The 27,703-nt window shown below is 40.9% G+C and overlaps 3 protein-coding genes across 5 annotated transcripts; all 3 read left to right on the forward strand.

Moving 5' to 3' along the window:
- The first annotated feature begins 8,740 nt into the window (after positions 1-8,740).
- Positions 8,741-21,205, forward strand: eda (ectodysplasin A). Of its 2 annotated transcripts, none has more exons than XM_023402103.2 (8): positions 8,741-9,217; positions 15,776-15,875; positions 17,872-17,910; positions 18,280-18,450; positions 18,793-18,827; positions 18,947-18,998; positions 19,580-19,710; positions 20,021-21,205. In XM_023402103.2, the coding sequence occupies exons 1-8, from the start codon at positions 8,888-8,890 to the stop codon at positions 20,279-20,281; spliced, it is 1,119 nt and encodes a 372-aa protein (XP_023257871.1). In that variant the 5' UTR covers positions 8,741-8,887; the 3' UTR covers positions 20,282-21,205. The 2 variants fall into 2 exon arrangements, with proteins under 2 accessions (XP_023257871.1, XP_023257872.1); XM_023402104.2 differs by having other exon boundaries at positions 19,580-19,704.
- Positions 21,206-21,520: 315 nt separating this feature from the next.
- Positions 21,521-24,099, forward strand: LOC111652012 (tumor necrosis factor ligand superfamily member 13B-like). Its single transcript, XM_023402100.2, has 6 exons — positions 21,521-21,748; positions 21,874-21,961; positions 22,087-22,143; positions 22,227-22,339; positions 22,430-22,574; positions 23,399-24,099. Exons 1-6 carry the CDS (start codon positions 21,563-21,565, stop codon positions 23,512-23,514), a joined length of 705 nt encoding a protein of 234 aa, XP_023257868.1. The 5' UTR covers positions 21,521-21,562; the 3' UTR covers positions 23,515-24,099.
- An 84-nt stretch (positions 24,100-24,183) lies between these two features.
- On the forward strand, positions 24,184-27,450 carry LOC111652033 (transforming growth factor beta activator LRRC32-like). Of its 2 annotated transcripts, none has more exons than XM_023402135.2 (2): positions 24,184-24,542; positions 24,724-27,450. In XM_023402135.2, the coding sequence occupies exons 1-2, from the start codon at positions 24,231-24,233 to the stop codon at positions 26,587-26,589; spliced, it is 2,178 nt and encodes a 725-aa protein (XP_023257903.2). In that variant the 5' UTR covers positions 24,184-24,230; the 3' UTR covers positions 26,590-27,450. The 2 variants fall into 2 exon arrangements, with proteins under 2 accessions (XP_023257903.2, XP_087029023.1); XM_087172897.1 differs by having other exon boundaries at positions 24,730-27,450.
- The last annotated feature ends 253 nt before the right edge of the window (positions 27,451-27,703 follow it).

A 27,703-nucleotide genomic window follows, 5' to 3' on the forward strand; every position in this document is an offset into this window, starting at 1 on the left:
GCCAATGATACAGCAACGTAGTCTGACTCTTGTGCTTCCACCTCAGCATCAGGGCTACATTTCAAATATACTCTCCCTTCAGCCTGTTTTGCCACAGACGCACTGCAAATCAGAGGAGCACTGATGCCCTGACGCACAGATGCTCTGTTTCATATAGGTGCAATGAATTATGGTCATTGTGGTTCACTAACAGGCTTTCAGGGCCTGGCAGCATTAAATCTCGATAGTTTGAAAACTAAATCATCGAGAACCTGGGGGATTCATGTATCATGGCACCTGTAATAAATCTAAAACAAAGGTTTACTTATTGGATTGTTAATTTAGCTGGTAATACATCCTGTGAAAGACACAGTCATCTATAAATAACCACTGCCTTTGCAAGCTCAGATGTAATAGAGTACTTGTTTCCACCAGTCAAGAACACTGTGTAGAAGTAGCCTTATAGAGTGTGGAGTGGTAGTTGTTTAAATTCAGGTTCAATATCAGGTAGAGTAAGCTTCCCTAAGCTTTTCTGTGGGAACCATCTGTGAATGTTTCCCATGCAGTAGATGAGAAGGATGAGACAGCCCCAAACAGTGTTAGGTGGCCCTGTGCTTTGCCACAACAGTCAAAGGTAGTTATAACAGGCCCAGCTCATAAGTATAACCTGATATTGTTGAGGGTTGGAGAGAAAACCAGCCAGATGCAGAGCTGCACGTTGATCCGGTCCCTGTCAGAGAAGACTCTATAGCACTAACGTCAAAAGGTGCACTTTCATGACAACATAAATCGTGACATGTGGAGGATGTTATTTCCGGGCCTTGAACTTGCCTCTGTGCTGGAGATGTTCCTGTCTTTGAGGAGGCACTTTATTAATTGGAGTCAAAGGGGTGACTTCACAATGACCAAGCCACAAAAACCTCTTAATAAAGGTTCATTTTTCCTTGTTGATTACCAGCTCTGTAATTTCTGGGCCTTTAACCTCATACTGGCCCAGAATCCATGCAGTCATGCTGATAGCATGCACTTCACTTCTTCACAGGATGGAGTATTGACTCTAAATCATCCGTCCACCAGCAAGTTGTTGAACCCTACAACTCCATTCTTGGACACCACATTTCTTACCCGACAATGCAATAATATCTTTCTTAGCCACATGTACAAACATCATGTGGGAGATTGTGGATCCAGTTGTTGGAACAGGTTATGAGGCCAATGGTTTTAAACTGTAACTGGATGCTTCAGAAATAACAAAGGATTTTTCCATGAGAAGAATATTCTATTTTTAGCCATGTTAGTGGTGTAGCTCTAAGGATGGCGGTGTTGGTCTGTTTAGCACCACTTGGTCCAGATTGAACTATCTGATAAAATATTTGATGGATTGCTAGAAATTTCTTTACAGATAGCCATGGATAGGATAAATGTCACTGACTTGACTTTTCATCTAGCACCATCATCATGTTATCATGGACTTCATGTCCATGCTTCATGGTTGTCTGACAATTAATCGTACTGACATTGATACAGACAATCATTTTCCCCTCAGGATGAACAGTGAGTCTTTTTTTTTTTTTAACCTGAATCTTTCTTTCATACTTTTGCCTTCCGCCTGCAGGATAATCACCACAAGCAGTCAAACAACCAGAGTTTAAACAAATCCTCAATTTATCACCATTATTTATTTTTGTCTGGCCCGCACCCAGAATGTCACATATAATTGTTCATTGTATAATAAAATTGTATATGCATAAATGAGCATGGTAAGTCAAATTAAAAAAAGAAAAAGAAAAACACTTGAAGGTGAAACACAGGCCCTCAACAAGAGCTTTAGCCAGGAAAAGCTGGACTTAACTGTTGGATCTTTTCCCCTTCTTGTCCCTCTGGTATCCTTTAGTATACGCCATCACAGGTGAGCCAGGTTTGTAGACCTGCATGTAGTTTATCGACACCACGTTAAATAATGTCTGGGTATCAGAGTATAAAATTTTCAAACAAGTGTCTCTTGCTGCCTTTTAAAGCCACCAATGTGTGAAGGTGCCTGGTCCAGCAGGATTAATGCTGGTCTTTGTGTTGAGAGTTTTGTTGTCAAAATAACAGAGGATTCATGCTTTAAAATGAATTAGTTCATTTCGGGTGATTGAACCTGTGCCACTTCTGCCTGGGCAATCTGATATGTTGCCCTCATGGTGTGCTGCAAACAACTTCTTTGTAAGTTGTGTTCTTTCTCTCTGGTGAACACAACAGCAATTACTTTCGGTGGTTGGCCTTTTCACACCTCCCATTCACATTTTTTTTTTTTGAGCCTGTCCATTCAGCCATTTGGAGTAAGGGGGTGAGATGGAATGGGGGGTGGGGGGTCGTATTGTTTAACTACAGCCATTTCCCAGTGAAAGACCTCAAGTCATTCATCTTGTAGAGTACAGGTGAACTCACCCCATGAGGGGAAATAAATATGAACACTGACCCGAGCAAATGGATATTTTTCTTCGCAGCAATGACTGTGGTGGGAAGCAGGGATCTAAGTTCAGAATAAGAGTGAAATTGAGGGAGAAAAAACAAGTGTGACAAAGTGCACAGCTGACAGTATACGAAATGGATGAAGGTCACCGAGTCCAAGGTGAGAAATGGAAAACCATGGTATGTGAGAGTGTTAGATTATCATGATATGAAATGGTTGTGGATTCAGTGGAGTCAAATCAGGAGGGTAACAATGCAAAATATTCTTCCCATTCCAAACCAGGAGAAAATATAAGCCCGTAAAACACAAAAGACAGACAGAAATAAAGAAAGAGAGCAGCACAGAGAGGGAGGCTGAAGGGTAGATTACCTCTGGGTTCACCTCAGGTGTGCCTCTTGATCATGCTGTTGGTCTGGCTTAGAGATTTTGATATGGGTAGTGACTGTTTATTGAAGCTGGCAGAGGTTGTGCTCTCGGAGGTGGCAGCCTCACATGAGCCTCAGAAACAAGCAGCGTGGAAAACATCCAGGGAACAGAGAGGCCATAAACCATCATCCTGGCACATATAAAGGCTGATATAAACATGCATCTCACTCGTATTTCACCTCTTTATTGGACTCGGCTTCATAGCACATCCAAGATATACAAGTGTCTACAAGAAGATAGTCTAAATTATCTCTCTATCACTGTACCTGCTGTGAGTTACTGAGCAATTTGATGCCTAAAAACCCAAAATGTAAACATTCCTCCGATGATGGAGCTGGCAGCTAAGCATTAAAAAATCAGAGTGGGGTAATGGCCCAAAAATATTCTGACTCATATCTTATGAATTCTTCCAGTGACATTTATTTTAATTTTCTAAATCTTAAGACAGTAGGAAGAGCCTGAGCCAGATGTAATTTATTTTCTTGTTTACATACCTGTTAATCTCATACGTTTCGTCTTAGTCATTCAGTATTCTTCTATTGGCTCATGTGCTGATTAATATTGGTGGCTTTAATCAATATTTTTGTATCAACAAACAATTACTTAGCTTCACAGATCGTAATAATGCCTCTCAGGCTTTCTTTGTTTTGGTTTTTCTAGTCTGCAAATGTAATGTTTCAGTTCACTCTCTACACTCTCATAGTGTCACTTTCAGCCACAGCCAGCTGCAAAAGATCTCTGATAAACCCACGTTATGTTACCTGCCCAGCACCAAACAGCAGATAGACAAAGTTAGCGACTACCTGGTAGCTGAGGAGCCACATATTTATTTAAAATATATTTAAACAAAAGCTAAAAAGAAAGTGAATACTGGACTGTTGGTGTTTATCAGGTGGCCAGAAATATGATTTTCAAATAAATGCTTAAGCTGCTTCACATTTGCTAGATGCTTAAATGGGCAAGTGTTTGCTAACGCACTCAGCATAATAACTAAGTAAGTACTTTAAAGCAGCAATAATGTTAACACAACTGAAAGAATTTTACATTTTCACCTCATAAAGTTGCTGTGTTGAACATGTTAGCAAACACTTGCCTATGTACACATTCATGGGCTATCATTAGCATTCATTTAGAGTTGTGTTTTTGTGGCCACCAGACCCCCGGAGGGAAATATCTGAGTGTTTAACAGACACATGCTCCATATGTTCAGCAGCAAGTTGCTTACTTTGTCAGTTTATTGCTGGGCAGGTAGCATATGGCGACTTTTTGAAGCTTATTTGTTTGTTTGTTTGTTTTTCTCAGTATTTTTCACCTTAGCCTGTATCTTTAAGAACAACAACAACAACAACAAAAAACTGGTGGTTCTAATTAATTAATGCATAATCATTGCTTAATTAAGCCTTAACAAGGGGAAGTGTAGTGTATGGTGTTAGTCTGTTTTCTTTTGATATATGGGAAGCAACTGATGATCAGCACAGTTCCTCACTGTGTCATGTGAGTGTGTTGTGTGTCTCACAGGTCCTCTGCTTTTCATTAATAAATTCAATTACAGCATCGTGTCTCTGCTGATGCTGCTGCAGCGTAAAAGACAAGGTTACTCCAGAGGAGTGCTGCTGAGCTCGAGGCAAGGCAAAAAATTACAGCCTTTACAGCAAAACATCATTGTTTAATAAATTGCCTTAAACAGTGAAAACCTGGCGTGTGAGAAACTGCTTTTAGAGAAAGACACTTATACAAAGGGGTGTATAAAGTTTAAGGGATGGGAACTTTTGCAGTTTCACTTTAACTTGCATTGGTTATCTGGGGACTATTTGATGATATACATCATTGATTCTGAGCTTTCCCCTTGAGACCGGCTCCTGCAGTCGATATTTATTGAAAGAGGAACTCAGCTTAGTACATTTATTCGATACTTTTCTTAAAGCTGCACTAATTAATATTTTTTACGTTAACAATGGGTGAAATGACTGTGTAACGTGAAAGGTGCCCATTGTAGTGAAAACCCCACAGAGAATTATCACCAGAATTGACAGTTCCCCTCAGGTCTGTAGAGCATTTTAGCATCTTTCAGTTTTGGTTTTGTGGCTCGCAACTTTACTGTCCCTCCGTCTCACTACTCGAATAGCATCGTTTCTAGCATCAGCAGGAAGCATTGCAAAGCTCTGATAAACCAAAATGAATGCTACCTGCCCAAGACCAAATGGCAGACAGATAAAGTTACTGATTAGCCGGTGAATGAAACAGAGCCTGTGGCAGCTTAAAGAGCCACATATTTCCCTCAGGAGACCAAAATCAGAGCTAAAAGAAGAGTTAAAATCGGGCTGGAAACATGACTCTGAATGCTAATGTTGCTCTGTTCTTTGTTCAGTGTCTAATTAGGCAACTGTTCTCTATCACTTTATACTAGTACTCCACCATATTTATAAGGAAACATTAGACTTTTCTAAAAACTGTGTATTTATTTGAGAACTGTAGCTGCCAACACTGCTGATTTTAAATCTACATACGATAATGTTAATTCTGTTTAGAAAATGTGATGCGTTGTTATAGCTTAGGATTTAAAAATAGTACCTCCACCAGCTACAACATGAAAAATGCTGGACATGTAAATTTGTCAGTAATAATTATAAAAATACTAATTTAACACTCTGAGAGGAATCACACTTTTACTTTTGATATTCTAAGAAAATGTTGTTGGTAATTATTCTGGCATTTACTTGAGTAAGAATGAATGCAGGAATTTTACTTGTAAAAGAGAATTTATACATTGTAGTATTGCTACTTAAGTAAAAGATCTGAATACCCCATGTTAGCTGCCTGTACCTGCACTATCCATTAAAGGCACAACTTGTAAAGAAGAATATAAAAACAAAGACTGTTAATGAATAAATCCTATTCTAAAATGGTATTGTTTGCTGATTCCCCTGAACATGCCTTAAAAAAAAAACACACAGTGCAACCCTTTGCATGCTAAAAACGCCACTAAACCGCACCAATTCTGTGTGGAATAAAAAATAATCAATTAAGTTTACCCACAGCATTTTTATACTGAGTTGCACACAACAGTCAGCAAATAGAAAGAAGCAGAGGGAGCGAGGTGATGGCACAAAAGCAGCACAGTACAAAAAGACAGAGAGAGAGAGACAGACGAGAGAGAAGGAGAGAGAGAGAGAGAGAGAGAGAGAGAGAGGGGTAAAGAGAGCTCTCCGTTCTTTCATAAGTACTCTTAAGACAGACACCCACAATGAGAATAAATTAATCATTGTTCAGGGAAATGGGAGACATGGTCCAATTTACAGGAGATTTATAGGTAGGAAATCAAATGCCACAGCATATCAATTAGCCAAGGTTACACCTCCACAATCCAATGTGCAGAAACAATGACACCAGAGAAGGTAATGTATGGGTGGGGAGGTCTAGAACAATTTACTGTGATATGTAACAGTATTATTCTATTAGCTTTGAATGACTTTAGCTCATATGTGATTCTTAATAATTGCAATTGAAAGTGGGTTTTGATTTGTGCTCTTTTATCAATGAGTACAGGAGAAAGGATACATTTACAGATAGCACCTCTTTAGCAGAGACCAAGCAGCCATCATCCTCCAACAGCTTGTTGAAGCCACAAGCCTCAGCCCACCAGTCAGCTCTCCGTGGTAAAATATATGTGCCTATTCCTCCTGCAAAACTCTATCATCTGGCAGGGAAAGCCTCTAAATCTTGTTATAAGCTCAGAGAGGATAGAGTGGCACACCATTTATGAACGCTGCACTGAAGCCCAGGGGATGTTATAAGAATTATTATTGCTCTTTTCGATGCCAAAAAAAAAAAACCCAATCATGACAAAACTGATTTTAATTGTCACAGGTTTTAATGTTGTGTCATCTGAGACAAGGAAACATGGAGGTGACTCAAACAGTGGCATTATGTCAAGTTTGACCTTTTCCTCGGGGCCCCCTGACCTCATCTTCACACAAAAACAAACAATGACAAATGATTTACAATTAAATTTGATGGAGGGAAAAGCCTAAAGCAATTCCTCTTACATACACGAGCCATTTTTAAAAATGGGCTGAAATTATGGTGCATGTGAGATGCATGTGCCTAACTATTCCAGTCCTGAATTATCTGCCTCTCAAAGTCATTGTGCCTTCTGCTCTGATGAAAAGCGTGGCAAACATGCTTAGGCTGAGCCCTCAGTCACAGGCCCTGTGAGGGTTACTTTGAATGTCTTTTTCTCTTCGATTTCACTATCTTATAGTCTAACAATGGAGACGTGACTTCCCGGGAGAGAAATAAGGAAGATCTTCATCTGAGATCAATAGTGGACAGAGAAACTATAAAAAGCTAAACACACGGAACATAAAAAACAGAATGTATTTAAATTTAATTATTCAACCAATATCAAGCTATTTTATGTTTTAAATTCAAGTCCATAAAAACACTGGTATGCAGTGTTATTGATTTATGGCTTGGCAATGCTGCCCTTCAGTGGCAGCTGACTAGAATCACTTTTTTCGGCACAAGAGGAATGTAACTTGTCATGCTGAGGAGAAATAGGCTGTGATGCAGGGGCAGTAAGGACAGAATAAACCCAGAGAAATATAGTAACAGACTCTCACCTTCTTATAGTAATCAACTTCATGCTGAAAACATTTCACAGTGATGAAATAACCTTTTTCTGATCCCCAAAAGTCATTCTTCTCAATTATTTCCAACCACAATACCAAGTGAAAACCAGCAATTAATCAGCGTGAGCTCATATCATGAAAGAGCGTACCTCTCTGTAGGTCAAGTGCAGGCAAATGTCAGATTTTGTCCCAAAGAAATACAGACAGATGTTTTGTGGCACTTGCCCGAAAACTAATCTAAGCTGGCATTCCATCAAGCGCCTGAGTTTCAGCCCTGCTCAGTGCACCGGTTTCATCATCTCAAGCCTCAAGGACGGACTGATCTGCAGGCTACCTCTGGTTTCTTGCCTCAGAGATCAAAGTGTCTGCATCTGAAAAGAACAAAACTACGGTCGGCTTTTGGATGTTGAAAACGTGGAAACCGCAGTGCCACATTCAATCTTGTTAAAGCATTGTCCTCAGCTGGCTTTTTTGAAAACATAAATGTCAAACTATTCCCCCAGTCCAGCTGAGTGACACGTGTTTAGAGTATTTGATGGTGCTGTACACAGAGTGGTGCTGACCTCATTGTGACACTGATTCTCTTCCAGGGCTGCTATCACATTGTTGAGACTGACAGGGTCCAGATGCAATGAAATATAATTATATTATGTGTAGTCTGTTTAAGAGTATAATTTGTAATACTTTTCCACCCTTTGATGATATGATGAAATCATCAACCGCTTGTTCTTTTTCAATAACAACACTGGGCAATATTTACTAGGGATTTGAATCAATTCTTCACACATGACCACCACTCCATGCACCACCACCCATGTGCCACCCACACACAACAAAACAAAGAGCTAAACAAAGCACACCCATGAAAAATGGCACGTCCAAAACCTAAAACACATAAAACACATGCATAAACAATATACATTACATAAGTGACCACCCCCTTCCCATCCACACTCACACAACAGAAGATAAATCAATTTAGAAGGATCACGGAATGTGTTTTCTAAAGTGCTGAGTAATAATCACACAAGACTGTGAACGGCAAACAGATATAAAGTAGTGAATATTCTCACAACATCCTCTCAGTATCAGCATCCCACAGGAGTTGCAGCAGCTCCCTTTGTCCGTTAGGTGTCGCTCGACTACTACACCTAGGTGCATCCAGCCCTCAACCTCTGGCCCGGATCGTCTGGGCTCGTAATTGTCCCGGACCAATCACAGAGGAGGTAGGCGGGTCTCCATTGTTACTACAGATACTCGAAGAAGTTTGCGTCGACCTGCTGCTGCTGCTGCACCTATGAGTCTCCACGTTAATGAATAGCCGCGGCCCGCGCGAGACATACGAGCTGATTATGCCGAGATAAAGAGCATCTGACTTGCGCTCCGTCCGATAATGGCATGCGATGGTTCACCCGCGGAGGATTTCCCGGGCAAAGTGATGCCCAGAGCGGCTCCCTGCACGTGCAACAAGAAGTGCAGGAGTCGGAGCAGCAGTGTCGTCTTCCTGGGATTATTCCTGCTGTCGCTGTCTCTGCACGCTGTCACCCTCGTCTGCTATTTGGACCTGCGGTCCGAAGTCAAAAGGGAAATTATCCACCAGAAGCGGGACTCCATGTTGACACTTGCGGGGAGTGACCTGGCTGACCCGGCGACGGTGCTCTCCTCGCCTGGCCACCCGCGACTGGACTCCGGCAGCAGCCGCGGCGGAGGAGAGGGTCATGAGGTAAAAACATCCAACAATAAAATGAAACCGTAAAAAAAATGTGAAAAAAGAAAACACAAAGCTAAATGAAGAGCAGCTTCTTTAACACGACATTGTTTTCATTCCTCACACGGAGGCAGTTCGTGTTCATTCACCTCCGTTCAGTCCTCCTGTTCCCGTATCACGGTGTCAGGTTTTGTGTCTGTGCTCTGTTATGGCATGTTTCTGGGCAACTTATTTTACAGTAGCCTGTCACGAAGTTTTGCCAGCTCCGTTTACACACAAATATGTTTTTGAATTATGGCTCCCGTGTGCGTGATTCAGCCTCTTTGGGCAAAGATGCGCAGAGGTATAAGCTTCAAGTCTGTCACCTGGCCAATGTTGAGGTAAACACATCCAGGGGGATGGGGGTATATCAAGGAAGTTAGGATAGTATGGTCCAAATTCTACCTTAACAAAACAAGAACCTGACTTTTAAAGAATGTCCTTCAGTAAAATAATTCACATCTGAAATGACTTTTTTTTTTCTGTAATCAAACCACATTTAACTCAATTTGTCTTGTTTCCAGAGCTCCCCCTCAGCAGACAGAGGTTGATGTTAAAAACGTAGGCAGGCTGCCCAGCTGGATTCACAGAGATGGGTCAGTCAGTGTGCTCGAGCAGGTGGACGGAAAATTAACTGGATCACCAGCAGGTGCAAAGCCCAAGGGCTGATGTAAATTCATCAGGACTTAGATGGGGCAGTTGGTACTTGGAGCAGAGCCAGCCCGTCTCACATGTGTTTTCTTTTCTGGCAGCGGGCTGATTGAATGTTCATTGTGTTGTCTGTGGCTTTGGCAACAGCCCCACCACCACCAGCACCGCCACACACTCCCTAATTTCATCAGTACAAAGGGACCAAGTGTAGGTCTCAACTTTGCATTGCTTGCTCAATTAGCTCATATGTCACCGGTTGTGTAACCTTTTTTGTAGAGAAATTGATCCTCTGTGTGTGGAGCATTGGCTGGACATTTCGCTGTGCAGAACCGTCTACTTGATAGTCATTCAGAGGAATTTAGGTTATTAAGGATGGAGGCGTTTATTTCTCCGTAGGAAAGTATTGGGGCTTGCTCTGTAACATTTTCCTTTCACAAGTGGGAAGCTCAACCTATTCATTTAGTCCTTAGTGTGTCCTTTGCTAAGCTTATTTTAGATAGTAGTGGTTTCCCTGGTTAGGGCCGAGTGAGATGGGCCTGGTATTCAACCCAGATGGTGACGCTTCATGAGGTGAAAGACTGTAGCCCAGCTGTAAATATTTAACAGCGCTGTGATGCTGTCCTTGCCAGATGTCTGCATTAAACAACTCTGATTACACATCCCACAGTTTACATAGTTGGAGAAACAGGAGCATGTGGCATTTGGACGCAGCGGCCGCACTTGTTAGCTTTTCAGGCATTTCCTTTGAAGAATCCCTTTTGTACAGCTAAAAATTGTTTATTGGATTTTTCACACAGCTCTTCATCAAAGGCACTTCAGCAGCATCAGTGAAATTTGACGTGATGTGCAGGTATACAGACAAGTGTAACAGTACATGACAAGTCTAACTCGAAAACAAAGACAAGCTTAAACAATCAGGTATAGGAACAAATATACAAACCACATAGACATCAAACATAGAGTGTATAGGCCTTGTCATGAAATATCAGTAGTGTGTGACCTCTCTTCAGATGGACTTGTTCTGATTTGCGGTTGAGTTTTATTTTTGTAAAATACAAATGGTGTGGTTCCTCATCATGCAAAAACAGCTTTGCACACTGAATTTAGTGCGTGTCAGCTTTCAACTGGGCTGGTCAGCGTCAAGCATAAATCAACCTTGGTAAACAGTGCACCCAGTGGAAATCAAGACACTTTTTTGGCACAACTGTCTTGTTTAGTGGCTTCTTGAGTTAAACAGAGTGGAAAGAGAACTTTTGCTCAATTGAGATTACGGTATTGTGGAGGATGAAGCTTCTTTTAACTGGAAAAAAGAAAGAAAGATTAAAATAGAAAGTTTTAAGCTGTAAATATCAAAACTGCTTATTGATAGCAGCAAAGTTTTTTCTTCTGTAAATGTTTTAATGCATAAGTTTATGGCTCCTTTGGCTCAAGTTTACAGTCCTGTGTTTTATTCTGGAGGCAAATTTAGTTTTAGTCTAGTGTCATTAAATTTTAGTTCTATTATTGTTCAGATCTTAATACATTTTTATCTAATTTTTGTCTTCTTGTACTTCAACCGTCACTTGTTTTACAGTCTTCTGCTGAAGTGGAGCAGTTAGGGTCAGGTGTTTTGTACTGAAACTTGGAATAATTTATAGGTACACACCTGATCTGAAGAGAGCTATTGTGGCCAAATAAGGACCATGGCTGTATAAGGTGTAATACTCCAAGTCTCTAATCAGTTTTGAGAATCTCTGTGTGAACAGAAGAGGGACTGCTTGTAACTTGATTTGTGGGGTGGTGTGAGGCAAATAAAGAAAACAAGACACAACAGCAAATGCTATCAAACCAAATTTGTAACAATATAACACAATTTGAGCCTATCTATACTTGACAGGATGCCTATAAAAATTTTATTTCATCTGTTTTCTCAGATGTAAGAGCTGAAATAGAAACGGTATTGCTCTGTTATCTAAACTGCCACTTGAAAGGTTTATAGATCCTCTGATATTTCCCCAGCAATAAGACTCACTGTAACAGGAAAATATAGAATAAAAGCGTCAGGAACATGTTGGTGAGGTCTTTGTTGGAGAAATTCACTCATTTCTGACCTGCAGTTAAATGTTATGTACCACTTAACATCTCACACTTTTTCAGATGCCTGTAGTTGCTTCTTAATGAGAGCAGATGATCTGGTCATTTACGATGTGGGTCTGGGAAGTGAGGAAACACTCGTCCACTCAACAGTCACAGTTGGTATGCCCTTGAGCAAGGCAGTAAATCCCAGCTGTCCGGTAGATCTGCCCAGTTCCCAACAGTAAAAAGCCCCTCCCAGGTGTGTGTTGCTCTGAAGTGCGAGGTACGAGTGTGATGCAGGGCATGGGTGAATTAGTGTCACTCACAGTCGGCCAACCTCAGTAAGTAAAACATAATGAAATTCAATCCACAGAATTGTGTTAGCTTGGATTGTGTTTTCTTCTTGAGCCTAACATTTTTCTTACAACCCTTATATGAAATAATTTTCTCCTCTGAAGTATGCCTTCAAAGCCTCACAAAGAACAGATGCTGAAACATCTGGAGTCTAGTTAACGGCTATTAAAAAAGTCAGTTTGATGGGACACAAAGTCCTCAGCAGCATACATGCTCTGGGGGTCCGGGGTGGGCTATCACCCACATGTACTTTAATTGTGACCAGTGCATGATTAGTTAAAATGGCAGTATCATATGTACAGATAGAGCGAGCCTACATATCAGGGTTTAATCAGTGTGGGCACAAGTGTCATAAAAGCATAAGGCAGGGGAGGTAGAAACATCGGCGATAAGAGGCTGCAAACGTTTCCATATAAGACTGAATTGTCTTGACAGACAGATGAAGTAGACGCCCAGTAAAGATTAAGTCCAGAGTCACAAACATCCACCAAAATAATAAATTCTCAAGGCATTCACGGCACTGAGCTCGGCATCACTTTGCCAGCAAGTGTTGCAAGAATCTGAAATGTGACTGGCTGCTGACAGGCAACATTTCCCTTAGGTTGAGCTCCACAGCTTTTTTTTCGATGACAATCTATGGAAGCTGTTATTAAATTACCCAAGTTATGGTTTGAAACACATGGCTTTCGAGAGAACAGTGTGTGATATTGGCTGAGGCAGGGACACTCCTTTTGGGTGATATTTAAGAGGAAAACACGCTGTCATTGTTCTGCCCAGGAGTGTGAATCACAGGAGTATTATGAGACTTGAGTTCTCAAACAGTATGCATGCCATTAAAGTTAGTAATGCCTGTACTGCGGTGATGGGCACCCATCTGGCACCCTCAGCCACCAGCCCTCAGTTTCACCTCCTCAACTTTTGTAACCTCACATTCTTAACCGCAATTTAGTGACGAAATCTTGGACGAGCAATGGAAATTAGAGGCATTACTGTAGCCACAAATGTCTGTTTGTGGAGAAAATGTGAGCTTGAAGCAGGTCTGAAGGCATGATGGTTTAAGAATAAACAAGCTCTTGCATTTTATTACCATAATCAGCTTGAAATGGTATGAATGTCAGGGAATTTCAGTAGTATAAGTGCAGAGAAGGGTAGAAATAAAAGCTGTAATAGGAAGTGTTAATAGGGCAAAAAGAAATCTTGTGATCAGAAAATTACACATCCCTGAGGTGACTGAATTTTAGTCATATCCTCACGGAGCAACGGGGAATCGCGTCTTGTGAGCGTAACAGCACCCCCCCACGCTTTGAAGATTTGAAAGCCCTCTAATTAATAGCATTTTTTTTCCCTCGTGCTGAAAAAGAATGGTTTACTCAATAGTTGGCACTTGGCATACATACCAACACGTTGTCATCCTGATTTACTGTAACTCTGCGTGCCTTTGAAGGGTATGAAGGCTGTAAATGTTTTAATGAAGTGAAATGAAGCAAAGAAGGGCGCAAAACCATTTCTTATAGTCGTATAATGGTATACTTTTTTTCTTTTTTTTTCTTTTTTTCTTTAAATCACTTAGTTGCCTTCATTTTCAACACCAGCCACACCAGTTTGGTGGTAGCCTAGCAGATTGCTTGTTTGTTTTTTGTCGTTCTGCTGGAGCTTAATCTCGGGCCAGAAATTGGCTGTTGAATCATTTTTGGCTGTCAGAACAGACGAAAGTGTAATGCCATATGCCTGAACATACACCCAGAATCCTTTGAGAGGTAAAAGCCCCCTATATGCCAACAGCTGGAGAGGAGATGTGGAGACACCTGCGCACCAAATGAACAGCAAACGTCGCTGCTTGCGGGAACATCTGGAGGTCTGTGTGTGTCGATAAACCATTCCAACACATACTCCTCCATCAGGCTGGAATTCCCGTGCTTATAAGGTCAGACATGGCTGGCAGCTGGTCAGGGATGTAGACTTTAAATACTCTGAGCTTGCCCAACACAGCCAGCGGGGGGTGTTTGACATGATACAGCTCATCCTTCACCGCAGGGGGGGGTTCCCACATCTGAGACGAGGTATAGAAGAAACTCGAAACATAACTTTTCTTGTCTGTCTTCTTACGATCTTTCAGTGGCTCTGCTCGAAAACCACACAAAGAGGCACTGGGAGTTCACGCTGCTTTCGGGAGAAGAGGATTTCTCGCCGGAAAGGGGGGGGGGGGGGGGGGGGGGGGGGGTTTAAACAACTATGTTTACTTGAGCTTCCCTGATGGAAACATGGAATATGTCATCTCGTATCCTCAACTGGGATAAACCCCCCATGGAACGAGAGAGGTCAAAGTGTCTGTCAGTAACCATGTCTGATTAATTCGCCGCAGAATGAATGATACATTGGTATTTATTATCTTTTGATCCATGCTAAGGTGCTGCACGTGTCACTGCTTTGGAGATGTCAGTTACACAAACTCCAAGCAGATGTCCAGCACAATACAAGCTGTCTGGTCGTCTGTCCTCAGCCTTTTATACCTCACGCTCTTACCATTATTTATGCTGACACTCCAAAGTGTGACCGAAAGCGATCTCGTAATATTGCGAGGCTCGACGAAAAGAGGGCTTTGGGTGGCCTTGTTGTGTTTCCAGTGCCGCGTTCCTTTGTCTATCGGGTTCTGGGAATCCTCCAAGGAGATGTGATCACAAACTGGCTCTTCTAACAGAAAGTGACTTTGAACAATCTGCGTTTTTTAGACTCCAAATCCTGTGCATGAAATATTTTGTTGTCAGAGCCGTTCATGTCTCGAGCGTGCCACAGTCAGGTCAGCACGTCCCACAGAGTTCATGTGAATGTAGGTCAACCAGAACCAGTCACATAAGAACACAGGCATGCGGTTTGTCCCGCCACTCGCTGGCCCATGGGAACACCCCACCACTGTAGCATAGCCTTTTCCTGTTTTTAGGGATGAGCTCAGACCAGCTCCATCAGATCCTTTTCTTTCTTCTCCCCGTTGTTTTAGCTTATTCACGCTATCTCTGAATAGGGTTGGGACCAGGTGCCATGTGAATGGGTATTGCTCTCAGATTAACCACAATTCATACCCTCCTTTTGTATAAAAAGGTGAATTTTAGAGCAGTCGTGTCCAGGTGACTGTCTCAAACGGCAGAAACACAGACAAAAGTGACTTGGGTTACAGGATAGGTTACAGCCCCAGTGGGACAGACAATGACTTGGCCACAAATGAATGTGCTGGCTGACAGTGTCTCACATCTTTTCAAATGTCCCAAGTTGTCCCTGTGCAAACATTATACCCAAAGAATAGAAAGGCCACTTGAAACATGGGTTTCGCTCTCATAAACTTGTATCACTCATTGCTTTTGTTTTCTTTCTTGGAATTAATATAAGGTGGTCTCTGTGTCCACGGTGAGTAATCACTCTCGAATTTTGTGCTATAGGAATTTTCCATACTTATTAATATTTTCTTTTGTTTTTCACCAGGAGAGGTTACTGCACAGAAATAGCGACTTCCATGCCACAGAGGATAACAGGGGCATAACTCAGCGAGCGAAAAGGAGTCCCGGCAAGCAGCCAGAGACAGGTACCAGGTTTTTTGTTTTTTTTTTCTTCAGGATTTATCATCATGTAGTGTCTCTTATCCTCACACCTTGACACAGACGTATGCTGATACTTAAGCTTTATTGTCTCCCCATCTATATTTTTCAGGCTCTAACTTTAAATTCAGTACATTTAATGATGAAAAAACACACACACACACTCTGCTCTCTGGTGCACCTGCATCAGTCTATTTTCTGGATATATACCAAACAAGCAAGAGGTTTCTGTAACTTTTGTGTGTTTGGAGGAGATTCAGTACAGTGTAAATAACCGGCTTATGGTGGGCTTAAGGCTGTTAAATTTTGAAAACAGTTTGTTAATGGTTTCTCACTTTTTTGTGGAATTGATTTTTTACTGCTCTGTGCTGCACCACATAATGTTGCTGAGTTTATAGAGCAAGAGATTAAATAGAATGGGACTGATTATTACTTGGATAGCAAACAAGGACAACAACGGGTTTTGGAGGGTTTCACCAATTTGAAACAGACAGCAAAGCCCGCGTTGATTTCCCCCATCTCAAAATAATATCAGGTCCCCAAAATATCTTTTGTATCTGTCAGCTAAGCAGATTAAGGCTTTGGAATCCATCTGTGTTATCGGTCAGGCCCAAACTGTCAGAAAATAAGACAAAAAAAACAAAAACATCACTTTTGAGAACGAGGTCATTTTACAGAACCAGGTGGGCATATGGGCTATCATCTGAGGCTTTGATGGCTTTCATTAATTCCACCAAATTGATAAATCATAATCAATAGCTCCACAGAAAACCATCTGGCCAATATGTCTGAATTTGCTTTTGTAGTTTTTGTTTAGAATGTGAGCTATGCAAATAAAAAAGCAAAGCCTTTGAAGTTTCATGTCTGAGTGCAACAAGTGCAGCATGATCACAAGGCATTCCAATGTCTGTGGCGTGACACTGAATACTTGGGGGGAAGTTTAGTGATTGTGTTTAAATTAGAAGAAAAAACTCACCTTTGAGACTTTCTACATAAATCAGCAAAGTCCCGAGCCTCTAAACACTAATCATTCCCAGGTCTCTCCTCTGCTCTCAGCGCACAGACAAAGGCTTTTGTAATCTCAGCCTTAGATGTGTGTTTGTGTGTGTGTGAGTGAGTGAGTGAGTGAGTGTGTGTGTGAGTGAGTGAGTGTGTGTGTGAGTGTGTGTGTGCACGCGTGCATGTGCGTGCATGCGTGTGCTTGTGTGTGCGTGCGTGCGTGTGTGCGTGTGTGTGTGTGTGTGTGTGTTCTCAGCACTCCTAACGGGCACCAGATTCCAGATAGGGCTGCTCGTTAAGAGAAATCTATGCGGATGCATCCAGTCATTTAGCCAGAGGAGAAACACTGGCCATATGTTTGAGGGGGACTCAAACTGTGAGGTTTTAAGGTTAAATGGCCTTTGTAGTTGTAATGACATGGTAAACACAAGAACAGCGAGACAGCTTTGTGAAAAGGATTCTTCAGCTGCACACGGAGCAGACACACACGCAGCAGCACACTAAGTGCATTTTGTCTTTCAAGCACTGACATAGATGCCCCACCAACATCCATGCACGCACACACAAACACATGGTTGTAAAGGGGAGACACACACACACACACACACACACACACACACACACACACACACACACACACACACACTTTCATCTACATTCTCCATCTGGGCTTAATTCAAAGAAAAGGATTTTGGCAGGATAAAGTATCTCTCTAATGATCTTCTCCAGTTCCACTGCCTGTGAATGCTTAAGGCACTTGTTCATACAGAGGAGGTGAAACCACACTTACAAATTACTACACTAGAAGATACCACAGACTGACATACCTCCACTCCAGTGTTCAGCACACAACATCTGAATCTGTTATTTTAGCCTATTTAGGATACCTACATGGAATGAGCTGGATACCCGAGATGTTATCTGAGATGATAATTGTTCAGGAGACCATTTCAAGCTTAATCACACTGTTTTTGTTTCTTACAGAATCGACAGGAAAGGAAAAAAGGAAAGAGAAGAAAAAAGGTATTTCAAAATTCAGCCTAAAATTCACTTCCCACTTTTTTTGGTATTGTTTAGACTGCAACCTGCCGTCAAGTTTCTGGAAGTGTTCTTGAGATGTCATCCAAAATCCAGTCATGGTGTTTGCTCAAAGAAAATGACAAGCTTTCAATATTTGACTCTGTCCGACCTGAAAAAATTCTGATATTATTCCCGACTCTTGCGGCCCTTCATATCAGAGTTTACAGTCTGTACAGAAGTTGAGTGGATCATAAAGCCCTTGGAGGCAAATTTCTTATTTTGGCTTTTATGAATGAAACTGATTTGACAGTCAAAAGATTAACCTCCTCGGTTTTTCAGTTTGCCAACCATTTTTGCTTTCTCTCTTTACAGGGAAGAAAAAGTCTGTGCCGGGGCCCCCTGGTCCCCCCGGTCCCCCGGGCCCACAGGGGCCACCGGGCATCCCTGGAATCCCCGGTATTCCAGGAAGCATCGGTGTGGGGCCTGCAGGACCCCCTGGACCTCCTGGGCCACAGGGACCTCCGGGCGTGCAAGGTCCAGCAGGTATAAAACTTAAAATAGACACGATAACACGCTGAGATAGCCAAGACTCAAGCCAGAGATCCTGAAAACACCCAAAAGTTGAGAGATTTGTTCTTAGATTACAGTATTTTCCTGAAAGTAGAGATATTCCCACACTAGAAGGGGCTCAAGATGTCAAAATCGATGAACTCATTGTCTGCACAGTGTGAGTTACTGATTCAGGATGTCAAACACTGTGTGGGATAGCAGTGATCTATCTTCAAACTATGTCAGTGTTTGTTTTGCTTTAATCTTCATCACTTCTTTGTTCCTCTGCCATGTTGAAGGCCAGAATTTTATCATGTCTCTCTCCTATTGTTGCAGGGGTAGTCGATAAGACGAAAACAAAGGAATTCCAGGTAGAGTGTGTCACCTATTGAAATTTAATTTTATCCCACACTAAATCCCAGATAAAACAGCCATTCTCCTGTTTTAATGTGTGTCCAGATTAGTCACCAGAGACTTTTTTGTTTTTCAGCCTGCAGTGGTTCATTTACAAGGGCAGGAAACAACCATCCAAGTCAGAGAAGGTGGGCCCTTCTGTCTGTGCTCATTTGTAGTTACACCACTGTGTTTGACAGAAAACAATAAACATGTGTAATCGCTGTCAAAGTCCTGGATCCGCAACTGTACAAATAGACGTGACTGCTTAACCTCAACACCTTGTTTTGGCTACATTTGGTTGATTTTTAAAATGTTTACGCCAGATATTCTTTTCTTTATTTGATCACCCTATGGAAAGTTGATGCAGTCACCTACAGAACCTAAGATCTTATGGTTTAGGGGGCTAAATGTTAATACTAATATTTACTGAAAGATTATATAAGATTATAGTAACCCTAATGTAATCCTATAGCTATTAGAGGATTAGCAAACAGTTATAGGCTTATGTTTTAAGTCAGGCCCATGTTAACTCAGGTCAGGAGCAGAAGCCTCGCATGCTAGCAGGCTCAGCTTACCCTGCATCAGTCAGTCTGTCTGAAATGAGTGTAAGCATCATTAGCAGGTTTATATTTTCTGTCAGTGCTGAGCTCTGGTTGTAGTTAAACCCTGCTGAAAGCTGTTTATGTTGACTGCTTGCCTCTTTGTTTGTTTGTTGTGACATGTTTAGATCTGTCTGAAGGCATCCTTAGGAACTGGAAGATGGTGTCCATCCATCACCGCGTGTTTAAAATGCACCCTCGCTCTGGAGAGCTAGAGGTGCTGTTGGACGGTGTCTACTTCATATATAGTCAGGTAGAAGTGAGTACGGTCCTTGACGTAACTCTTAAAATTTACAGTTCAGAGTCAAAAGAACTGGCAGTTGTTCTGTAGTTAAGCTTAAAAACCTGCTTGCTTTGCTTATCTGTAATTTTTTTGATTTATATTATGAGACATATTTCTTTTTCTCCACTCCCTGTGGCTAAATGTGAAGCTCTATAACTCAAATCCTTGTCGGCCACTCTGATATTCCAGCTGTTTCAGCTTTAAATGAGCTCTTAAATATTATGTGGACTTGTTTTGACTACCCCTCTCAGTCTTTTGTGAATTTTATGTCTCCCTTCTCCACCAGGTGTACTACCTCAACTTCACCGACATTGCCAGCTATGAGGTGATGGTGGACTCCAACCCGTTCCTCCGCTGCACCTGCAGCATCGAGACGGGCCAACGCAAGTTCAACACCTGCTACACGGCTGGGGTGAGCCTGCTTCGCGCCGGCCAGAGGATCTCCATACGCATAGTTTATGAAGACACGCTCATCAGTATGACCAACCACACCACCTTCCTGGGAAGTGTCAGACTAGGAGAGGCTCCATCTGCTGGACAGAACTGATAACTACACAGCCACCAGGCCTCCACAGAAATGAAAAAGTTGCTCACAACGGTCAAATCAGTCCAGAGTGATACTGTCCTACCATTCTGCCTGATCTAGGATTTATGAATTGATTAGAACTGTTTTTAGAAGCAACTTCTAGCCCGTGTCTTGCCCCTGTTTAGAGGGCACTCAAATCCTCTAGGTTATTAAAGTTGAGGGAGCCCCTGGGTGACTTTAGTTCACGTTCACAGCTCTGTATTAAAAAGGACAATATAGACTGTTATGGTTCCCCTCACATTGATTCTGTGCAAAGAGATCAGCCTTGATGAGCCACGTGTCCTCATCAAACAAAGGTTTCTATTTATAGTCACCATTTTGTGTCAATACAGACAGCATCTCTCTTTATAACAAGGAAGGACACTGCGCTGACAGATACTTAATATTTACATACTTTTAAGTGCTGTTGAATGATAATCTTGTATCTCCAAAAACACCAGCTATTTGAAATGTTTTATTTGCAGTTTGTATACTTGGCCTTTTTAATTAATTTAATTATATTAACAGTTATAAGTGAGTGGTTTAACAAGGGGTTTAAAGCTCCATATGCCCCTGGGTTATAAAAATGATTAAAAGAGCATATAAATGTTCAAAGCAAGGACAAAGGTATCTATGCAAAGCTGAGAAACCCCATTAAAACTGGATTTATAAGGTATTCACAGAGCAACAGCACTATATATTTTGCACACATTTGCACTACAGCATCCCTGCAGAATACCAGTGATATGTTTTGTTACAGTGCTATTGTTTAGTTACCATATGAGTGAATCCATGTGGAAAACTGATAGTTGTTTATACGTCTCTGTACATATTGTATATAAAATGGGATATACTTTTGTAAATGGAGTTGATTGATGGATTAAAATGTTTCATTTTCTGTCTAAAGGCATTTGTCTGTCTTTATTGTTTGTGCAGCCGGTGGTATTGATTTAAAAGGTTAAAACTTCTCTTTCATATTGGACTCTGCTGGCACAAGTACTGACAAGAACAAATGATGTTCTTTGAGTGAGGCCTTTGTCTTTATTAAAACGTGGCTTTTACTTTGACTGCAAGTTTCACAATACATTGCAATTTGGCTATAATCTTCATAGAATCTAAATGAAATCCATCTTGAGAGGCAGAGAGGAGATAGTTCCTCATTTAGAAACTAGTTTTGAAACTGAACATTGCTTTCCGGGGTTAACTCATGTGTGACCTCACCCATTTGAGTAACTTGAGGACATCCAGTCTGCAAGTCTCGGTATGCTTTACAATGCTTTATTATCACTAATGGCATTTATGTTTTGTCTTAGTCTTTTCCTGGTGCACAGAGCCAGTGTTTTAGAAAATGATTTTCGAAAACTCCAAGGGGACTTAATTCTACAATTAAATCAGCCACGTTCTGAGGGAGTCAATGGGAAAATGGCCAAGATGTCTAAAACAAGGGAGGTATGTCACTGATTATGTAGGATGGAGTCATCTTGGACATTGTACTACTGAGATTTATGCTATTAGTGAGTATTCAGATAACGCTGCAATAATAAATTTTCTCTTAATGCTTTGTTTTCTCATAGGACATTAAGCCAAGTACTTTCCAAAAAGCTCAGAGTTCTCTGAAGATGTCTTCAAGGAGAGTAAAACGGGAACAAGGCAGCTGCAGAGGTGGGTTGGAGCTGAGAACTGAAAATGTGTCCATTAGTTACGGTCTAATCTGGTAGTGAGACCATAAACAGTACATGCTAAGTTAATAAAATTAAAGTATTATGTTTATTTCCCCCTCTTGCCAGCTCCAACATCATTCCTGCAGTTAACTGCTAACACTAACAAACAGCCAGACATGAGAGGTAAAACTAAATTCAAGTCTTTGGCTTTAGCATCGCAACGTCTGCCATTATTTTGAATAAGTGTATCTTGCCTTTTCCCATAGGAAATATAACAGTGATCCCTTGGACTGTTTCTGCGCAGCAAGGAAATGCAATTTCACAAAAGGAAAACAGAATTGTTGTCCAAGAGGATGGTTATTACTTGGTGTTTGGACAAGTATTGTGTCACTGTAACTCAAGCATAACTAAGTTGATATTACATCTGATTTGTTCCAGCTTTTCAGCTAATGTTCTGCTTAATTCACAGGTTTTGTTCACAAGCCCAAGCACAGTTATGGGTTATATTATTCGAAGTTTGGGCTCCACTAATGCAGAGACGACATCAACAGAGGTGTTGCGCTGCCTGCAAGAGATGCCTGATGCAACTCCTGCCAATACATGCTACACTTCAGGTCAGTGAAGCACTACTGCTGCTCTGCATTAAAGAAATAGAAATTTATGCTCATTTGCATTTCTTGCTGAAACTTAGATAGAAGATTGACACCACTCTCATGGCTGCACAGTAAATATAAAACTGTAGCCAGCAGCAAGTTAGCTTAGCATAGCTCAAAGACTGGAAACACAAACCAAGCCTGGCTCCGTCCAAAACTAACAAAATCCACCTGCCAGCACCTCTTAGATATCTCATTTGTTCATTACATACAAAACTTAAGTCTAAAAAACAACACATGGTTGTGAGGGTGGTTACGTGCCAGACTATTTCTTGGCCCAGAGCAGTTACTTCCTGGAGTCTAAGGCCAAGACCAAGAAAAAGGCTGGCACATCACACACCCCCGTAAAAAGTAAGTGTCATTGTTACACTTTGGTTTTTATATGGATTAAGCAAACTCGACTGATTAAACTTGCTGTTTCCACCAGTTAACAGGCTTTGTGCTTAAATAAGCTAACCAGCAGCTGGCTGCACCACACAATAACTGTTCAGAGAAGTGAGTGGCGTCAATCTTCTCATCTAACTCTTGGCAAGAAAGCTAGCTGCATTATTCCCAAAATTTCATTTATCATTTTCACAGTCACCATATTTCAGCCTATGGGAGATTGTGGATTGATATGTTAGACATTATAGAGACATAGAGAGAGACATGTAGAGTGTATGCCAAGAAGCACTGAAGCAATGAAAACTCCTTACTGTGGCACTTTATGTCAGTTTTCTCTTTAACATCACCTATCTTGTGTCTATCCCGATACCATCTGTTTCAACAGCATGTATCTGTTACAGGTATTGTGCAGCTGCATCAGAACGATGAGCTCGAGCTGGTGATCCCATACAGGCCCCAAGCCGTCATCTCAGTGGAGGCAGACTCGACCTTTTTTGGTGTCATACAGTTAAACTGAAACAAGACAGAATGAAGAAGATAACCGGTGCAGCTCAGGAAGTGGGAAGCTGACACTGAGCTGTGTGAAGGCGTGCTGATAAAGGACTGAGTGACAGCAGCAGGAAGACTGCAGGAACCTGTTATTAATCTCTGGAAAATACAGAATCGACTTTTTAAATGAACTGCCCATCTCATCGGTCAGGTTTTTTTTTTGTTTTTTTTTTCATTTTTGAACCAAGCTACTTTTAAAATTCTTTTGCCTTAAAGTGTTAAAGTGTGTCTTTCAGCTAGTTCACCTGGGCCTGTCCCTTTGCATTGTTCATATGTGCCACCTCCTTTCATCAGTCTATTTTTGCATGTCTCTTTATACCTTGCTGAGCTGCTTCCCTCCAGCTCCACCTCCACACTGTCTGTTTATTTGTTCCTCATCTATTTTTGAATGGTTTCCGTTTCCCTTAGACTATGTCAGGAACAAATATAGGTATAAATTTATATCACTCAGGAGGTGTTTTCCTGGTTAACATGCAATCTCAATACTGTAAATGCTTTGGTATATCATGATAAAGTTGTAATAAATGGGATAATATTCCCTTGTGTAAACAAATTCTCAATTGGTATTTGAATCCCTAACTGATTTAAATGTATTTATCTGTGTAATAGACTACATTTAACACAGAAATATGACCAACTTGCTCTAAAAACTGTTTTTATCTAAATTAGAAAGTCCTTACTCAGATGCTTTCTCAAGCTTTATTGAAAGTGATATATCAGTGGCAAAGCCTTTATTGTCTAAATATAGTATCCACAGTGTCTATCTGGTGTCCACAGCTGTTTTCTCTCTCCCTTTTTTTTATGAAGCATGGCTATAAGAGGGTGTGTGTGAGTGTGTATATGAGCTCTGACAACAGTAGTGATACTGTGCAGTTTAACAGCAGCAGAAGCAGCAGCAGAGGGAGAATGGTCAAACATATGTTCTCCAATCTCCTATTTCTCTGGTCACTCAGCCAGGACATTTATATAACTGGACTGACTTATGATGATCCAAAGGTAGGCTCAAGATGGGTAATTTAAGTGCAAAATGTGTAAAATCGTTGCAATTTATTCAATTATTTTAGTCTATAAAGTTGCACAATTACTGGTTTTGAGATCTTAGATACTGCTAAGATTGTTTGACTTTGGTTTCCATGGTTCACTCTCTGATTATGATTAATGTTCCTTTCATTTCAAGGAGCAGTCGTGGAACAACCAGAGCCTCTATTCTGTCCCCTTGGATTTGGATGTAAGACTTAGAAGACTAGACCTGTCCAATAACTTCATCAGACAGTTGCACACACTTGTTTTGCCATACTTGGAGCAGCTGGACCTGAGCTCCAACCAGCTGGATCTCATCTCCGAGGGGGCTTTTGAAAATCTGGCTCAACTTGAAGAGTTGAATTTGTCCAGAAATGCGCTGAACAACAACCTTGGCAGTAACAGCAAAGCTCTCCAATCCATCAGTAGACTGAGGAGTTTGGATATATCAATGAACGGTCTGAGTGATGATGCAGCAGAGCTGTACCTTCGAAACAAACCTTCTCTTGATCAACTTAAGATGACCGGTAATGCTTTGACAAGACTTTCACACAACTTGTTCAAGGAGAGTAAAGGTCTGAGGACCATTACTATTGATGACAATCTGATATCAGTGATAGAACAGGGGACATTCGAACCATTGACCAATCTAGAGAAGCTAAGCTTGGCCAAAAATAACCTTGAACGTATCTGTGATTTTAAATTACATCAAGTTAAATATCTAAATCTTAGTCAAAATTCAGTGGAGTTTTTTATTACACGTGAGGATGACCAGGTGTATGGGCTTGAAACTCTTGACTTGAGTTTCAACAAACTCCTTTATTTCCCAATTGTTCCAAAAAGGAACTTTTTGAGGTATCTTCATTTACAGAATAATATGATTGGTACCTTAAATTCAGAGGCTACAATGGTATCAGAGGCCAACTCTCTTTATAATGAGATTACAAATGAGAGAATAGTTAGAAAAAATAACCTACATGCAAACTGGAGGCAGATGCCCTTGATTTACATTGACCTGAGCTATAACCACTTCAGGTCTTTCCCACTGGAGACGTTGAGCCTTCTCTCCTCTTTAAAAACGCTGAACTTCAGTCACAACTGTCTGCGAAATATTATCTGGAACGTTAGAAATTATAGTGATTCAGAAATCCGTCGGCAGCTTTTCTTTCCCTCCTTAAAGCACCTCGAGCTGCAGAGCAATGGACTTGCATTTATTTCCCCGCTCTTTCTCAATGCACTCACACAAATAGATAAATTAAATCTACAAGACAACTCTGTGCAGCCTTGTGCTCTCATGGACCATTTGGGAAGCTCTCAATCAGCACAGCAACTAAATCTCAACACATCATGTGTTGCCTTCGGGCAGTTAAGAACTCTTAAACACCTCAGTCTTAAAGAAAACAAGATAAAAATGCTTCATCCAAACACATTTCAGGAAACTTCTTTGGTTTCCCTCAATCTTGCAAGAAATCCACACATGGTAATGCATGTGGGTGCACTAGAGGGTGTGCAGGAAACTCTTCAGTCCTTGATTATCAGTGAAATAAACATGACCAGCTCTGATCTGTCGTTACCCTGTATGCCAGCATTAACTCAGCTGGACATATCCAACAACCATCTTGATATTATTCCCAGCAGTTTAAGCTGCTCTCCTCTGAGAGAAATCGACATAAGAAACAACCACTTTGTGTCTTTAAACCTTTCTTTGATTCATAATTTATCTGATCACCTTAATCTCATGTATATTAGTGGGAATTATTTTAACTGCTGCGACAGTAAATGGCTGAGAATCTTAAATGAGTCGGTAATAAAACTGGCTGATATCAGAGACGCTGAATGCTTTACAGATGATAGTAAAATGATGATGATGATGACAGAGTATCTGAACAGCTCTTTGGTGTATTGTTTGTTTCACAGAAAAGCACAGGAAGTTCACTTTGGACAAATATTCATCATTGTTTTATTTGTATTTGTCATATTAACAGTGTTCATCATATTTAGCAGGAAGCTGTGTTGCAGATAAAAATCATTTTTAGTGTGAAATCTAAAATCTATTGTCATTGGTTTCTTTTCCACATTGCTCAACATATGGGTTACATAAAGTAAGCAAACCAAAAACAGTCAGTAAGAAACTGGAGAGCAGACCTGAGTAACTGAAGCATAATTCCTGTGAATTTCACTTTGCATGACGCATTAACAGAAGTGTGGCTTAATGGCTGCTTAGGCTGTAAAAACAAGCAGACTTTCGGTTAAGTAAATGCAGTAACATAATCAGACACATGGATCTATTCTCACTTCTCTTCACATTACTCGTCTGTCAGACACGTATCACGCTGTGTGACCTGCGTAGCTAAGATGTTGTGATTGAAATTGGCTTTTTCGACTCCCAAGCTGTTTGGTTACAGTGCATGCCAAATCACTAATCAGCCCGAGAACTTTTTGCCCCATCCTTCGTTGTGAAATGTTTGTTTGCAACTAAAACTTTAACCTTGGCTCAAATTTTTATGACGTCCATGAAGCCTTGCACAATCTTCCCAGAATCAAGACTGACCTCCTCAAAAATTCAATACAACACCTTGTAAGAGTTTCTGTATAAACATGTAAATATTTTTTAATAAATATAACTTATTTGAAAGTGTGTATACACACGATCCATTTTTAATATCACTATCTGCAGCTATCTGTGTTTTGTAATGTATAATTTGTGTGGATCTGACCCTGGGAGACTGTTATCAAATAAAGTGGTAAATGTGGCAATGCTGCTGCATGCTGTAGGCTAATAATAAATATGCTCTATCTAATAATCAGAAAATGTTGTCAATCTTGATTTTAGAATATGAATCACCCATTTCCATATCAGCAAAATAAAGCACTGAGGTTCAGAGGGGAAGAACTTTGATTTCTGTGAATGTCTGTTTTTAGCTGATCAACTTGAATCCCATAAAATCTTGAGTAGAAGAAGACTATTATCATTCAGTGTGTGCTGCTTTATCATTCAATAAATCTGACTGAATTTGGATCAACTACTTCAAGGAAATGAGACCCCTCTGTGAAACACATGATCATTAGCATGAAGTTAAACTAACAACACATGCATCAGCTTTGAATTTTATCCCACACTGCTGATCCACACAAAA

This window comes from Seriola lalandi, unplaced genomic scaffold (genome assembly GCF_002814215.2).
Source record: "Seriola lalandi dorsalis isolate HSWRI2012SDOR001 ecotype SW California unplaced genomic scaffold, Sedor1 jcf7180002053898, whole genome shotgun sequence".
Classification (NCBI taxonomy): Eukaryota; Metazoa; Chordata; class Actinopteri; order Carangiformes; family Carangidae; genus Seriola; species Seriola lalandi.